Source organism: Pyrgilauda ruficollis, unplaced genomic scaffold, assembly GCF_017590135.1.
Source record: "Pyrgilauda ruficollis isolate IOZ18807 unplaced genomic scaffold, ASM1759013v1 scaffold199, whole genome shotgun sequence".
Taxonomy (NCBI): Eukaryota; Metazoa; Chordata; class Aves; order Passeriformes; family Passeridae; genus Pyrgilauda; species Pyrgilauda ruficollis.
Window position 1 is genome coordinate 1 of NW_024519095.1, and position 17,470 is coordinate 17,470.

The following is a 17,470-nucleotide window of genomic DNA, read 5'->3' on the forward strand; positions in this document are numbered from 1 at the left end:
TGCCCGGTCACACTCACACCCCTCCCTGCCACGGCAAGACGGCTGGGGGAGGAAAAGGCGCAGCTGCCAGACACAACACACGATATTGGGATAAAGGCTGTCACCCCACGACAACAGGAAAGTTGTCTGTATGTTTAGTTGTGAGCCAGGATAAAAAATAGGGCTTTAAAAAGCATTTTTCATTTATCCTGGTCCATGTCTCCCCGTCTTTGATTGCCCCTCCAGCCTCCCGGTACTGGGAACTCACATGTTCCCAGCAGCAAGATCAGCATTTCTCTATCACTAGTGAGACCCACGAAGCCAAGAGATACTGCAGTGCTACAAGCGACAGGTCTACATGACCTTCCTGGGACAGACTGCCTTCCATTTAAAACAGCCTGTCCAAGACCACCAGACTTCAGAATATTTTGGTTTCCATCTCTTGCATCTTCTGCAAAACAGAGTTGTATCTAACATTGCAAAGGGGATGTTCAGGAGCCACAGCGACCTATTGCAGATGTCAGAAAAGAAAAGAACAGCTCATCTCAGAAAAGGGATGGAAAGAGAAAAACGACAGATGTGTGGGGTGGCCAAATGTCAGATCTGCTCTCTGTTTATGCTCTGATTCCCTGAGGCTGAGCCTACTGAAGTATCTGGGAATTAATTCTGCAGATTGAAAGTAATTGTCATAATTAGTGGAAACTGTTGTTTCCACTAACAAGAACAAGAGGGTGTTGCTGTGCACACACTTTATTAGAGGACCCTATAAAAGGTGAAAGAAAAGTTTTGCTTCTTTAAGTACACAATTAGAGTTTCCAAACATTCTTCATCATGATGGTAAAGTAGACGTCTGTGTCTACTGAAGCGCTGACTCCGGCATAGTAGTTCATGAATTCTTCTGTTGTGACCTGAGACAGAGAAATTAAGAATAGGAAAATGAACCTTTGCTTTTATTTAATGCTGTAAGTCAAAACAACACATTGAGAAGATCCTTTAATGAAACTGAACATCTGCCATTTCATGTTGTGGCTAACAAAAAGGAATCCAACAGAAGGAATTAAGACACTTATAATTTCCTTAATTTCACTTTGCTAGAAACAAGAGCTCTTGTCCTCCACAACACTTGGATGGAGATGAAACATGTGAAATTTAACTAACCTTATCAGGAACTGAAGTCAAAAGAATTGCTGCCTAAGATGACAAATTTTTTATGTACTTTTTTCCAGGGATGCTATAATGTGGTTCTTTGCATAATTATTAATAAAGTGGGTGAGGTTTCTGGTGCAATTCAGAGACAGCTTGGAACTTTATATCCACCCCTAGAGGGAAAATATCATTGCTCTAAACAAGTCTCCCTTAATGAAGCAAATATTATTTCAAATAACTAAGAGTTTTGAATAGCTTTCATGGATATTTTGAGGTTTAAAAATGACCATAAAAAATAAATAATCAAATTAACCAAGAGAAAAACTGTGCAGGTCTCTTGTGATGCCTTAACTCTTGAATTGTGTAGGTCATTCTTTAAATAAACAAAGAAAAATTTGAAAAATACAAAACAATATTAAAAAGACATTTAGCTATTAGAGGGTGTCCAAAGGAGGGCCAGGAAGATGCTGAAGGGTCTGGAGGGGAAGATGTGTGAGGAGTGGCTGAGGTCTCTTGGTCTGCTCAGCCTGGAGGAGATGAGGGGAGACCTCACTGCAGCTACAGCTCTCTCATGAGAGGAAGAGGAGGGGCAGGCAGGCACTGATCTCTGCTCCTTGGTGACCAGTGACAGCATCCAAGGGAGTGGCCTAAAGTTGTGTCAGGGGAAGTCTAAGCCGGATTTCAGGAAAAGGCTCTTTCCCAGAGGGCTGTTGGGCACTGGGAATGGGGTCCCCAGGGCAGTGGTCATAGCACCAGCCTGACAGAGATCAAGAAGCATTTGGACGATGCTCTCAGGCCCATGGTGTGATTTCTGGGTATGCTGTGCAGGGCCGGGATTTGGATCTGATGGTCCTGATGGGTTTCTTCTAACTCAGTATATTCTGTGATTCCATGATATCTGCTCTGATTGCATTGTGTGTTTGAGAACTTAATAAAACATAACAACAGGGAGAAGGGACCACTTCAGACTGTCCTACCATCACAAGATGATTACAAACCTCACTAAAACTGCCTATTGTAGAGGCACCCAGCAAGACCACGACGAAGAGGGCCTCTCTAGCAAATGCTCAACCTTGAGGTATTTCTGCTAAAAACATTTTAGGTATTCAGTATCATTAGTGTCTTCTGATTCAGGAAAGCCACAGTCTGTTCTCAGAAGAAACAGTAATCAGGTGAGCTAACATCAGGATTACTGACCAAGAGGTGGATGCTCAGAGTAACCAGGCACTGAACTCATCAAGAATCAGTTTGGGAACTCATTTAATGTGTTCATTCATGCATGACCTCAGCACAAAAAGCAGGAACATTTTGCTTGAAATTTGCTAGGTGTCACCACTGGAGGTGGAAGGGGATAGCTGGCTCTGAACTGGTATCTCTGAGGATGACACTGCAGCAGAGGGGATGAAATTCAGCTCTGCTAAGTGCAAAGTCATGCCTAAAGTAGATAAACGCCACCACCTCTACAACAGAGAGCCTGAGTGGTAGGAACAAAGAAAATGAAGGATTTGGGTGGAGCGTTAGACAGGTAGGAGTCACCAGTGCAATACAGGCCTGAAAAGCAGGTGCAGCCTGGAGAGTGGGAAGTGTTAAAGGCATTCCACAAAGCACTGATAGAAACTTACACCTAGTTTATTATTATTAACTGCTCAGATTGAGAATATCACCAAGTTAACCACAGAGATACAGGATTGCTCTGAGCTGGTCAGCAGATGTAAATTCAGACCAGAGAAGTCTGCAGACATATAAAAGGGGGAAAGAGCATGCTTGGCTCAGAGATGGTTGCAGAGCGGATGTATAAGAAGTCCATCATGAAAGTGCCCAGGCTTTGCACCTGAGCCAGGGTGCAGGAAGGGCTCCCAGCTCATGGCTCTGTCCTAGCTCATGGCTCTTCAGGGTACACGCCCGTGGCAGTAGCCCCAGCCCCATTTTCCCTCCAACTCTCTGTAGATAAATCTGTCTCTATTATGGACTGATTTCCAAGTCAAGTGTCTCAGTAATTACACTGGAGAAGAACTAACTGTAAAGTATTCAACAAAGCAGGGAGCCTGCTTTTGAACTGGATCATAGTATTTGTTCTCCTAAAAAGTGAAAAATTCCCCAATTTATGTGGATCATTAAAATCAGCAATTTTGGGGGATAGTCTGAAGATGTACTTAGTGTAATCTATGAAAATCGATTATTAAGGCTACAAGCCTTAATGCAATCTCACAACCACCCTTGTACCTCCTGCAGAGTCCCTTTGCTTCAGAATGTGCAAGCCAGCTGTATCAGATGCTGTGCACAGGTTATGCATCTACTTTGACTTTCCATATAAATGTGATGCAAATGGATGTTTGGTACTGCAATTATTCCCCCACTTAATAACGTAAGTCAAGTTCTGAGTCAGATGGTGATTTCATAGGTTGCAATCAGGTGCTTCACTTACTTTCCCATCTTTGTCATAGGGTGAATCAAAATTATCCAGAAAGGCTCTAAAAACTTGATCTTCTGTCCAGTCTCCATTTAGGTATTTGGGATGATGTTTTGCATTATATGTCCTGCGTAAGTCTTCAATTGTTATGACACCATTTCCAGTCTTGTCTAACTTCTGAAATGCCTGCATGACAATCTCTTTTCTTGCATTGGACATGGGAGGCTGTAAGGAAATATGAACAGAATAATTTTGTTTTTGCCAACTACTTGCCCAGTTCCAAATTCAAGTACTTGTTGCTAATAGCAAAACTTGCAAGGTAGACGGGACAATATACTGGTGATAGTTTACACTGTCCAGGAGCTAGAAAGGGCAACATATCCCCAAAAGAGCAATATGATTAAGACCATTCAGTGTCTACCCATACAATAGCAAACGGACAATAAGAAAGAAAATGCTACCTAGAACACTTTTATGATCTTCCCATTTTAAATATTTCCAACAAAAAATTACTAATTACCCAAAGTACTAGTATTTTCTATCTTAATTGTTTAGGCATCAGCAGAGAAAAGATACGTCAGACAAAATCAATCACTGTGGTGGATTGGAGAAAGTATCCCCTGAATAAGTTAATGTTATAAAGAGATGCATCACAAAATGGCTGACAAAGGAGTGAGATTGAAGGGTTGAACTGCACAGGAACCCAGACTGCAGCACAGGAATTTCGGTATCTAAATCAAGGCCTCAATTAATTGAAAAAAAAAAATCACAACTGTTTATTTGCAAATATTCTATTCTACTTTGTTCTGTTCTGTTCCACTATATCTTAATCCATTTAATGCAATAATAACACAAATTCCCAGACTTACTCTTAGTGTAACAAGAAATTCATCAAAATCAATTGTTCCACTGCCATCTTTATCAAATAGCTGGAAAACCTCTTGTGCTTCTTCCTTAGTGATCATCACAGCGTATTGATGTAGTCCTCTCAGAAATTCATTGAAATCAAGGGTTCTGCTATTGTTACTGTCAATAATCCTAAATGCTCTGTGGAAAAAAAGAAATTTGAGGAAAATGTGTAGGAAAACATGGAGAATGCTGCAGTGGTTTAGTGCAGTACTGGAGTAGAGAGTCACCTTACTGAAATAACATTTCTTCCTTGTTCTGTATTCTGAGGGGAGACAAAAATAAATAAAAAACCCCAACCAACAAACCCCCTTATTGGCAGTAGAGATGTCTTGTTTAGATAGGGTGTATGAATATTACATATCTGAAGTTAAATATGGGAAAGGCTGCCATAGCATTCCTATTCATTATAGTTCTCTGCCCCTGCAAGTGGCACATCTAGATGAAGTTCCAGTTGGTCACCATCTGGATCCATTTGTGGTGTATGGGGCCTGGGAGGGATCTCAGGGTGTGATACAACACCCATTTCTTAGGGATGGGATGCTTGCAAAAAGGTTTTAGGTGCCTCCCATAAACTAGACACCTAATAGACTGTTACAACAAGGGCATCATACCCAGAAGGAAGCTTAAAATCTCCAGTGCTGAAATACTTAAGTTAATTTTAGAAAACACCAAGGAGAGATATATGGTTAATGTTCCCTTCTTTTCTCTGGCAGGAGTTGTTCTGGGTCTCACAGAAGGGCTTTCTCATGAGGGATTCACAGTCTTCAATCCTTCAAAAGTGATCAGGTCAGTCCTGTGTCCCAAAACACATAAGCCCCAGTGGCAGGCTCTGTGGGTTGTGGCATTTACACTGAAATGAGAATACTCAAGGAAAACTTGAAAACTCAAGTTTTGGTCCCTGTTTAGGGTGTGAGCCTCTTGCAGCTAAAACTATTAGGCTGAATAACAGATTTGACATCTTGCATACTCACCTGCCAAGTCCTTTGATGCCTGCAGATCCCCTTGCTAAACACTGCATGCGAAGTCTTTCTAAAGGGTTAGTGATTTTGGGCAGGCTTTTTTTTGCAATGATTGCCATCTCTCGGTCATGCCTTGCTGTGCCCATCTGGAAGACCAAAACACTTATGTGGCGTGGATTCACATTCAGACACAGTGCTGAACCTGCCTTAGTATACAAAGCATCCCAAATTCCTAACTTGCAAACTGCTGGTAGCAACTCTTTCATGAGGACCCATTTTGACCCTCTATTTCCTTTTCCTTATATCCTCCTATCAGAAAGGGAAATTGCCAATATAGGCCACTGACCATGAAAGGAGGGCTCAGGCAACCACCCTGTGATTAATCCAGATGCAGACAGGAAACTGTGTGTAAGAAATTTCTGCCTACAGTGTGAGAACACTGTGACAACTGATGAGTGCACTCAGGAGTGTGTGACTCCCTCTGTGTCCATAGCATCCTTGCCAAGCATCTTCCACCTGGCCAGATTTGCAGCTATCATTTGACCACAGGAAGAAAAAAAATTATCCTGGCTGAGGACCTTTGCCTTTGTTCCACTGAGGTCCCGATTCTGCAGAGCAGAGATTTCTCCCGCTGCATATCTGAGCAGCAGCAGTCACCTACACATGACACCTACTGCTTTTTAAACACAACTGCAGAACAAATTAATACCTTAAACTTCCACAGTATTTAGCACCCCAGGATTTGACATGCTGACAACAAAGGCCTTCCACCTTCCCTCAGAGAAAAACAGTGAAATAAAAATAGGGAAAACCAGCTTGTGACTCTGCAGTGCTGCAACAGCACCACCAAGAGAAGCATGCCCAGGCTGGCAGAGACCTACTGCTTCTCCCACAGGGATTATTTGTGGCTAGTGCTAAGAAAAGTGGGACTTACATGCCCATGCTGGTATTTTAGGGCCACAATGAATCCTGGGCACATGCTCAGTGCCAAGACTGCTGTTCCATAGCCTGGCTGATGGGTCTGCAGCAGACCATGAAGACTCCCAAAATATTTTCCAGCCTTTCAAGCATCATGGGATAGGGGCACACAAGAGTCACAGAAGTTACAGCAGAGCTCTAGGTTCAGAGGGTGGCTGGTGCTGTGCTGAGGCCGTGCTGGGATGAGGAGATGAAGCTGAGCAGCCCTGTGACACTTCCAATCCCATTGTCATTCCACGTGAAGAAGTGTGAATTTAAATGATCAGACAAAACATCTAAGAAACATGGAATTAAACTGTTTCATCTTAACTGTTCATCCACTCCTGTTTACAGAGCATTGGCTATGGCTGCTGGTAATGCCAAATATGCTGAATTTTATAACCACTTTAGATTACTCCAGCTGGGCTTGAAAAAAACCAGAAAAATAAAATGGTTTTGTACTCCCCAAATGGTTTCAGTACTAGCTTAATGCAGAAGTCTAGAGAAGTAAAATACAGAGTATTTTGGCCTTTGCTTCAGACAGAGCAAGCAAAGTTCTTCTGGGAACTCATTAACCAGTGACCAGGCAGATCTCACAGCTGTGTGAGATCAGCAGCCAAAAATGTTTTTTGAAAACAATGACCTGTCCTTAAAGGGGAAATGTTTAGCTGGAAATACTTTAAAATACAATGAGGTTACAGAAACACAGTGCAAATTATATTTACATTATGTAATAATGTACCATTGCTTATATATAATATATAGCAAATATACATCTATATACAGAGTACATGATGCAAGTGTATCATTGTGCAGTGTGATTCTCTCTACACAATGTTATATCCTCTGTAATTTCTGCAGTAAGAATAAAGTTCGCTTCTACATCTGTAAGCATTTCTGCCTCAGAACTCACCATCTCTAGGCTAAGTTGTTCCAGCACTGAATAATTTTTCTTTTAATATATGCTGTTTCTAGTCTGAATTTCCACCATATTAGATGCTGATTTATTCTTACAAGATTAAAGAGCTACCTATTTAAAAATGTCCAGGTGTAAGTACTTGAAGTACCCTTTTACTCACTTTGGCTTAGTAATTAGGCATAGCTCAGGACTCCTGGTAAAAAATGAATTTCCAGATGTCAGATAATTCTGCTATTGCTCTTGAGCTTTTCGATTTTTTCCCAGTGTTCTTTCTGAAACGGGTCAGAGCACTCCAATAATCTCACTAATATCATAGGTAAAGATATTCCCACTTCTTTTCCCCCCAGATATCATGGTTAAAACCATGAATAACAAATATTTCTGCTGCTCTTTGCAAATCTGCATTCTCTATAATGTTCACTAACTAAATCACCAACAAGTTTCTATACAAAACTCAGCAATTAAAGTCTGTTTGCAAAGTAATTGAGTTTTAACATCACATTAAAACCTCTTAAACAGGACCTGGCTTCCTGTGCCACATGGCAGTAAGCATTTGAGAACCCTTTTTATACATCCAGAAAATACAGAAAACCAGTTAAATACAAAACCTGCTACATGCAAGCCTGGCCCATAGTGTCACTTATATCACTTTCCTATTTCTGTTGGCTGCAGGCTTAAGTTCAAGGTAAACCCTTCCTAGGCCATATTGTAAGAAAAGAGATTCCAAATCAGTGCAAGGAGGGAGGAATCACAGTAATTCACATGCTCTTTCCTCCCCTTTCATTTTGCTCTTGCTCCTTTCTGGATAATGTGAAGTAATTAAAGATGCAGTCAGGGTTTGTTGAATATAACCATTCTCTGCATAGTGTACAAATGTGTTAAAACTTAATACCATTAATAAAACAAGAACAACTCATAAAAGTAATTCCAAATGGTTTTAATTTGTGTATCTCATCCAAGACCATCAGACGTCTCCCTCACTGAAATTAACTAGCAGTGTTTATTTTAATTTTGAATGCTAGAGAGTTTTGTTTTGTTTAACAGCCTAGTCTATGAACAATTACCCCACACTGTCAGCATTGTTTGTTTCTAGGTGATGTTGTGTTGTGCAGGCCAAACAGGAATGATTGCATTTATTCCTAACAAATACAAAACTTTAAATTTTGGATTGGATTTTTCCAGAAGAATCTTAGGCTGTTCAGCAACCAGATCCCTTTACATTCCTCTGTGCCTGAAGATTAAACCTGGAAAGAGTCAGATTCAGACTAAGCTCTGCAACATTTGTTTAGATATTATCCTTCAGCTGAGCCCACCCAAGAGCCTCCTATGAAAATCCTAAAAGCCACTGCAGTATGTCAGGCAGAGTTCCATCTGGATTGCCCAGGCTCCTGAAAGCCCCTGTCTTGGCCAAAGACACGAGCAGCACACCACCCACCCCAGAGCAGAAGATCTCAGGATCTCAGAATAGATTAAGTGGCCTAAACCAATTGCACACATTTAGTTCACTTCTAATAACTTCATTGAATCATTAAAAGCACAAAAACTGCAGGAGTATTTGACCACTGTCTAAACACCTCCTTAAAAGTTTGGCTTCCCAGCCTCACTGACCCCTCTGCAGCTGCCTCCCATGTTTCTCTCCATCGTGACCAGCATGATCCAGCTTCACCCTTCTGACAGCTGGACATTACTGCAATTGCTCTTTTGCATATATACATACATATGTATAAATATATATATATATATACATATATTTATATATCTAAATAAATAATCAGATTTAAAAATAGATTTTAAAAATTAGATTTAAAAGTTAGATTTAATTGAAATTAATTAAACTACTCTTGGCTGATCAGAGAAACTTACTGTGAAATAGCAAACAGGAAAAAAATCCTTTACCTGCAATGCTTTTCTGAACCTGAGGGGTTTCCACTCAGGACTGGAAGGCGTTTCAGAGGCTTGGATAGTGTTGTGCCTCCAGGCTCAAGCAACAAGTTCAGGTGATATTGGGCCACAGCCTCACGGCAAAGCTTCCTTATCTATCTCGTTTTACTTGTTTACACACGGCTACCTTGGCCCCCCTTTTTTGGGAGGCCTGGAGTTTGCCAGCTGGTCTCCAAGGTGACACTGTAGGCTGGCCCAGTCTGCAATTACGCTGCTTCCCTGGACAATTGCTTTGGTGTTTTGAGAGCCTTTTCATTTTATTTATTTTAAAAATAATGCCTTTTCTTCTTATCTTTGCCCACCTGGGCTGGAGAGCAGGGGAGAGTGGGAGACACCTTGTGCTGCCCCTTGCTGAGTGCTAAGACCGAGGGAAAGTGGCTGTGGAAATGGGCTGCATTGCACACTTTTGTTTCTAGAACATGTTCCCTGCTTTCATAGTTGATAGGGTTGAAAAAACTCCCTGGTTCAATTGTTTACTGAAAACATAGTAGAAGTATGTAAGTAAAAGACTGTCAGTTGTGGTTCACAAAGAAAAAAACCCTCAGCAGCGTATATTCTTTTCCTGATGATTAATTGCCACTTTGAAGACCCGCTGGTGGTTAGAACCTCTGGGGAGATGCTGAGCTTGTGTTCATTTGTAGCGAGAAGAAAGCTGAAAAGGTTAAACACCCATATGATAAGGAAAAATTGCTCTCAGCCTAGACACAGCTATTAGCAATGTGGTCTGCAGAAGGTCACAAACATTGTCAGTAAGATAATGTACCACTTTGGTAGGGAATCAAGATGTTGATAGATTTCTTAGGGGTAGGAAATAGCCTCTGTGTGTTCCCTGGTCCTGTGGAGCAGCAGCAAGGTGAACATGTAAGATCAAGGCTGATGGCAAATGCAGCATGTAGAAGTCAGTGTGAGAGCACGTGGGAAATGAAGGGAGAGTTCTGCTCTGGCCATGGATGAAACACTGAGCAAGAACAAAAAAGTGCATTGTTTCCTGGCAAAAGCAGAAAATTATTTTAGGCAATTGCTAGACTAATACCACTTGCATCCTGGCAGGCTGCTTATCTCTCATCAACAGGTACTTCCTGGTACTAAACTGAAGCTTGTGCAAGACTTAGAATATTCTTTTATGTCTCTCATATGGCAACCGATTGCACATTAACGCACAAGCAGGGAACAAGGCTTATTTAATAATTTACTTATTCAGAAATACTTCCTTTGTGAAAATGTAACATCCTTCCATCCACTGTCTTTGTTTTATGAATTGATCTCCAGAGACCTTCTGGGAATGCAGAAGAGAGAAAGGGCTATGAACATTATGTGGGCTGCCGCCTGTTCACACACTCTGCAAAGACAAAACAGAGACACTGAGGGCCAGAAAAATGGTTTTCCAAGTTGGTCCTTGGAATTCAGCCTCCCACCCAAATAAAGAAATTCTTCAAGTGCAGATTTTGCATTTCAGAGGTTTGCAGCAGATTGAAACAATAGGGATGGGCTCTTAAAAGCAAAAAAAAGAAAGTTAATTCAATATCTGGACACTCAACTGCGTTCTGCTGCCTTTTCTTCCCTCTGCCAGTCGGCCCAGGGACACACAGACACACATGGACGTTTACTCTACACTCCTCTGGAAACTGGACTGTGACATTTCTGAGATGGTTAATGAGTATTAACAGGCTTTCAGGTGTCTCAGATTATATCAGGGTATGATGAAATTTATTTGGTTGCACCTGCTCTGTTACTGTGCACAGAGCTGTAAGCAGAGTTCAGTGAATTCAGAATTTTTCATAAAGGATATAGAGATTTCATGAGAACTCTGACATTTTTTCCTCATCATTTTCTAACTAGCACTGAATACATACATACCTAGTTGATTGTTGGTTTTTTTGTGAACAGCCTGGGCTGCCTGCTCAGTTTGTAGTTCAGCACTGGACTGAATTAACTAAGAAAAATATACTATGAGGCCTAACATGACCTATAAACTCATGACAGACTGAATTTAAGTCAATTGAAGTTTCTAAAAATTCAGATTTTGTGTTGAATTTAGGCAGGAGGAAAGGTGTAATGCCTTATAAACTTTATAAGAAGTGTCTCAAAAAAAAAGTGGCCCTTGTGTTTTGCAGTTTAGTTTACAAGTTTTAGCACTATTTCTTAATCTGCCACCTCTGACTATTGCTGTGGAGAAGTTCTTCAGCAATGTGAAGAACAGATATGAGCATATCTGCTTGTCCTTGGTAGAGAAATCAGCAGGGTTGTTTGTGTGGAATACAGATTAAAAAAAAATAGCAACCATGACGTCCCAGAACACTATGTAGCAAAGAAGATTCATTTCACAGGATAAGCCTCTGTGTTTTTTTCCTGCCATTAAAATTAAGAAAGTTTCACATAAACTAAAAAAGAAATCCTCATGGTAAGTACATTGGCAAGGGAAAAGTATTCTGATTTTAAACCAAGATGTAATCCAATTAAATTACAGAATCACAGAATGGTTTGTTTTGGAAGGGACCTTACAGATCATCTAGTTCCAAACACAACTGAACTCTGACTCTGAATAAAATGCTTTTATATCCAAAAGTGCTGTCTCCCTGTGTGGTTTGTAGTTATCCAGCTGAAATTAATTGTCTTCTCTTCCGAGCAGATACCAGCTGGCACATGCAGACTGTGCTCATGCTACTGAGCTAATTCCTAAGAGAGTGGTCACCACCAACCTGCCTGCTGGGTGCCGGCCCCAGAGCTGCTGTGTAAGAGCCCCAGCCCGTCCCCATGCAGGTCTGACCCCACAGCAGCGACCCTGACCTCGCCCCTCTGCGCTGAGGAGCGTTCCCAGCCCGAAGGGTGCACACTGCCAGCAGCGCCTGTGTGATGGATGGCTCTGCCTGCCTACACAGCTACAGCATTCCTAACCTGTACCTTCACTTGCCTTTTTCCCTTGCTCTTGGGAAGCACAAACAGATTTTGGTTTTTTTCATGCTATGTCAGCTGCTTGACTAAAAAAACTTGACTAGTTTTTTTGAAGGTTATTTGAGACCACGACTACTCCAGAAAAAGAGGCAGTTATCTTTAAAACTTTTCTTTTCTTGAAAATCTACCACAAATCTGTTTTCAGTTGGAGGATGGAAAATGAAAACACTAGATATTTCAGTTTTTAAGAAGTTAAGCAACTAATGTTTACTAGAAATTGATTATTTTTATCCTGTGCCTTGAAATAATGGCAATGTAAGTTCTTGAACATTTCAGGCCAAACAGAAAAAACAATGTTGTGGGTGTTAGGGGTTTTTTTTATTCTACTGCATTTCTCAAAAATATTGGCAATTTTCTGTTAACCACAGTGAAACAATGTGATGGAGGTCTGACATGCATGAGAAACTTCTGTGCTCAACCCTCTCTCTTTTGTCCACAGAAGAAAACAGTTAAATTGCCCCAGCATTTATTAGGATCAAATACCTTTTGATGCTGAAAAGCTGTCCTTAATCATTGCAAAGTGGGGGAAGTAGCAAAGAATAGAACAAGAACAGTCTGCAGCTTGCTTCAACAACAACCAGAACAATCTGTCCTCACTGAAGGGGGCAAAGAGAAGGGAGCCAAAACCAGAGAGGAGAAGGTTTCAGCAAGCTGTTCCTTAGAGAGGCCTCCCTAAAGACAGTCACCAAGCGCTGGAATGTCCTGGGGAAGGAAGAGCAGTTGTGAAGTCTGCTCTTGGCACAGGCATATGCCAAGAGTGGGAGTCTTGATCATTTTTTTACAACCTTGCCAGTCCTCTGAATTGTGGATTTTTACAGTTATCTGGGATGATGCAAGCACCATTAATTAGGCAGGAGAGGAAAAGATGGTGGGAAGTAATGTCAGTAGTCATACAGGAGAGGGCAGAGCCAGGCCAAGCACTGCTGCAGGAGTATCTGGAAGAGGCGACGAGGGGGGAGCTGTATTGGCTGCCAGGGCAGGGAACTCTGTGCTTGCCAGCCCATGGAGCCAAACTGACTGCAGCTATGACTTCGGCCTGTGTGGTATCATTTCTTAAACAACCACAAACGGGATGTATTCTTTTCTTGTTATTCACTGGAGCTTCCTCTCCAAATTATCAGGAACTGTTTTGGTTCCTGACTCCAGAAATATGCTGGTGGTATGTGAGGGTGAGCTGAATGCCTTTCCCAACCAGGAGCCAGGGCGCGCTTGACATGGCAGCACAATTCAGCACTCAGCATGCTGGGGATACTCATCAGCATGGCTGGTGATACACATTCACTCTAGAGAGCTTTGTCATGTCCCAGAGCCCCTTCTCTTCATGGCCTCTGCATTTCAGAACTGACTTCTGTCACCCAGAGCATGAGCTATTGCCAGGCTCCTTTGCACACCAGGTCCTGTGCCAGGCTGCCACCTTGGCACAGGAGCTGCTGTTGCCTCAGCGAAGGTCTCTTTCCTGTGTCTGTGAATAAGAGACTCAGGGATGAGTCAGCACATAGAACAGACAGTCAGGTCTCAAAACAGATGAATGCATCCTCACTCATAAATAAGAGCTGGAAGGAAAGAGGTGATGTGGTTGTAAAAGTCCCACAGGAGTGTCTCTGTCAACAGGCTTGCCAACTTTGCAATGGGGGCTTTAATGCAGATTTGTCGGGACACATGACAAAAGCCTGAGAAGGAGGAGAAGTATGGGGTGGCCCTAACATTTTCCAGCACTGGAAACAGCACTGCTAGCAACCAGGTTAAATGCCTGCATAGCACAGATGCACATGAACAAGAACAGGAGACAAAAGTCTAAGCATGGTCCTCAGAGTGACAGGATCACAGAATCGTCACGGTTGGAGGAGGCCTTCAAGATCATTAAGTCCAGCTGTCAACCCAGCAACACAATAATCATCTCTAAACATATTTCCAAATGCCACATCCAGATGCCTCCTGAATGCTTCCAGAGAAGATGACTCCACCACCTCCTTGGGCAATCTATTCCAATGCCCGACCACTCTTCCAGAAAAAAATAATTTTCCTAATATCTAATATGAACCTTCCCTGGCATAACTTAACACTATTTCTTCTCATCCTTTGGCCTGAGACACAGCAGAAGAGACTGACTCCTACCTGGCTACATCCTCCTTTAAGGGAATTGTAGAGAGTTATATGGTCTCCCTTGACCCTCCTTTTCTGCAAGCTAAACACACCCAGATCCCTCCACTGCTCCTTATCAGATTTGTGGTCCAGACCCTTCTCCAGTTCTGTTTCCTTTCCCTGAACTCTCTCCAGCACCTCAATGTCCTTTTTGAAGTGAGTGTCCTGAACTGAAGCCAGGGTTAAAGGTATGGTGCCCAGCACAGAGGAACAGTCACTACCCTGATCCTGCTGGCCACACTATTGATGATCCTGGCCAGGATGCCATTGACTTTCTTGGCCACCTAGGCACACACTGGCAAACTCCTCATTTCTTCCCATTTGCCCTGGTAGAGAAGTCAGATTTAAAGATTTGTAATTCCAGTCTACATCATTAGGCTTTCTGAGCATGCTAACTTTCAGCCTTGGTGGAATTAAAATTGCTTAGCACCCCTTCCAGTTTCATAAGTCTCTAAAATTTAGATATTTGGGTAATTGTCTCTCTTAAAATAAGTGCATGCATTCCCTACCTGAACATGTGTAGGTATCTTTGGCACATTCCAGGCAAGCCCAAGGGAGTTTGGGGTCAACCTCCCCCAAAGCTTCCAAGGGAGCAAATGTCTCCCACAGACATTCACAATGCCCAGCAGAGGCACGGGGGAACTGCCATCACAGCACGGGATACTGACATGAGCCCACAGGGGATAAAGATGAAGACAGGCCCCTTCTCCACTATCCCTGGCCCTGTATAGTTTTGGTTGTGCATTGTTTTTTCCAGTATCAGCCTCCAGTAGCCAGTCTGGGCATGCTCTTCATAGATGAAGGAGACCACTGAGCCAGGAGACTCCAGTTAGAACTCGTGAACTGTGGCTTTGTCAGTGCTGAGCAGGAGAAACGGCCAAATTCCCACACTGCAGTTTTGGGAATCCAATTAGAGAGTCTTTCTATACTGTTCTGTCTCTTTCTGCTACAATGACTTTAAAGGCTCCAGCAAAACAGGTCTCACTATAAAAGTACTTTTTTAAAAAGAATTCACGTGAATGGGAGAATGTAAACTAGTTCCATCTGCTTACTACCCCCTGTGTATTACAAATCACAGAAATGAAAAAATCACAGTGCCAAGGGAATTATCTGACAAGGAAGATTTTCTCATGCCTTTGACATAAACTTTTGATTCCAGTTAGGCAGCACAGTATTAGTGGTAGGAAAGGTCCTGAAATGTGTATTTGTGCACTAAAGTCTGTTTCATTCACAGCTATTGATCTCGAAAACTTCCAAAATCTGGATAATCGCTTTCATCAGTGAACATTCAACTAGAGACATATGGACTGGCACTGGATGTACTACTTCTACTACTTAAAAATTTAAAGGTCTTCTCCACATGACAGCTTGCCCAATTTGCTGAGAGGGCAGGCAAGAAGTGCTGCAGGGTAGACCTGCACTGGCACTGCCATTGCCAGAAACAAGAACCATGCTTCTGCAGAGCTTCAGGGCAAGGGCCTGCAGGCTTGCTCTGTCTGAACTTTTCTTGATCTGCCCATAGATTTTTCTCACATTCTGTCACAGTAATTTCTCTAAATGATTTGGAAACAGGACTGGAACAGATGCTAAGCAAGTTCAGAGGTGATACAAAACTGGGAGGAGCTGTTGGCTCCCTTGAGGGCAGAGAGGCCCTGGACAAATGAGAGGACTGGGCAATCACCAGCTGCATGAAGCTCAACAAGGGGAAGGGCTGGACTCTGCACCTGGGCCAGGACAACCCTGGATGAAAACACAGACTGGGGAAGGAGAGGCTGGGAAAGCACTGCCATGGAAAGATGATGTTGTTGAATCAGGGACGGAAAGAAGACTCCAGTCTTCAGGTGGATCAGTAGGTAAAAGTGTTTAATAAAAGTAGCAGGTCTTTTTATAAAATGTGACTTGCTAAGGTGATACTTGATTGGTCTCAAAGTGAAACACCTATGCTATTGTTGAACTATGAATAGTACACTTTGGAGAACCATACCTATAAACAATGGTTACAGAAAGAGAGATAATAATTGTTTGAATTCTTTCGTCTAAGTTTCTTATAGTTTTTACACAGCTTCCCAGGATTTTCCTGGGAGAACTATGTCTCTCTCTGTTCAGAAGATATGTAATTACTACAGAAAGGGACCTGGGGCTCCTGGTCAGTGGTGAGTTGAACATGAGCCAGCAGTGCCCTGGCAGCCAGGAAGGCCAACCCTGTCCTGGGGACATCAGGGACAGCACCAACAGCCGGGCAAGGGAGGGGATTGTCCCGCTCTGCTCTGCACTGAGGTGGCCTCACCTCGAGTGCTGGGGGCAGTTTTGGGTGCCACAGTGTAAGAAAGACATTAAATTATTAGAGCGTCCAAAGGAGGGCAACGAGGATGGTGAAGAGGTCCACACGAGGAGTGGCTGAGGTATTTTGAGCTGTTCAACCTGGAAGAGACTGAGGGGACACCTCACTGCAGTTACAACTCCCTCATGAGGGGAAGAGGAGGGATAGACACTGAACTCTGCTCTGTGGTGACCAGTGACAGGAACTGAGGGAATGGCCTGAAGTTGTGTCAGGGGAGGTTTAGGCTGGATATCAGGAAAAAATATTTTCACCCAGAGGGTTGTTGGGCAGTGGAATGGGGTCCCCAGGGCAGTGCTCACTGTACCAGCCTGAAAGAGGTCAAGAAGTGTTTGGACAATTCTCTCAGGCCCACAGTGTGACTCTTGGGATGTCCTGTACAGGGCCAGGAGCTGGACTAGACGATCCTGATAGGACCCTTCCAACTCTGAAGGGAGTTGGAAGGGACCAATTCCAAGGCAGAATAACTGCCTTGTTATTCTTTATTTTTCTCTACTGGATTTGGATTAGAGATAACATACTTTGCAGATCTCAATAAACAATAAAATCTTGGCTTTACTTGTATGTAAGGTGTTCTTTCTTTTTGCCCATAAACAAGACCTTGAACATAACACAGTGGAGGAGAGAGGAGTAGGAGAGCCACTTCAAACTCAGCTCCTAGCAGGGGGCCAAAAGGTACTCTAGCATTTCTCCTGCTCTTTCTGAGATATGTGACACATTTTGCCAGCTGCAAACTGCTTTAATGGGAAGTTAGACTGTTATGTTTTGTGTCATTATTTTCACACCCACAGAGCTGAGGTCTGTCTCAGCAGTGAGAT

At 42.6% G+C, this 17,470-nt stretch overlaps 2 protein-coding genes across 8 annotated transcripts in view; both read right to left on the reverse strand.

The window, feature by feature from the left end:
- Window positions 1–706: 706 nt before the first annotated feature.
- The window catches only part of CAPSL (calcyphosine like), a 32,323-nt gene continuing 15,559 nt past the window's right edge, over window positions 707–17,470 (reverse strand). For 2 of the 5 annotated variants that reach the window (XM_041466115.1, XM_041466119.1), the window contains 4 exons: window positions 5,416–5,549; window positions 4,405–4,582; window positions 3,551–3,760; window positions 707–887 (listed from right to left, as the gene is read on the reverse strand). In XM_041466115.1, coding sequence (XP_041322049.1) covers window positions 786–887; window positions 3,551–3,760; window positions 4,405–4,582; window positions 5,416–5,549 — 624 coding nt within the window. In that variant the 3' untranslated portion in view covers window positions 707–785. Of the gene's footprint in view, window positions 888–3,550; window positions 3,761–4,404; window positions 4,583–5,415; window positions 5,550–6,337; window positions 6,657–7,439; window positions 9,111–9,175; window positions 10,256–17,470 lie in introns of those variants that run through there. The other 3 variants (XM_041466116.1, XM_041466117.1, XM_041466118.1) reach the window with 3 other exon arrangements.
- Window positions 10,397–17,470, reverse strand: part of LMBRD2 (LMBR1 domain containing 2) — a 49,601-nt gene continuing 42,527 nt past the window's right edge. For all 3 annotated transcript variants that reach the window (XM_041466111.1, XM_041466110.1, XM_041466109.1), the window contains one exon: window positions 10,397–10,559. The gene's annotated coding sequence lies outside the window, so the exon portion shown is untranslated. The remainder of the gene's footprint in view (window positions 10,560–17,470) is intronic.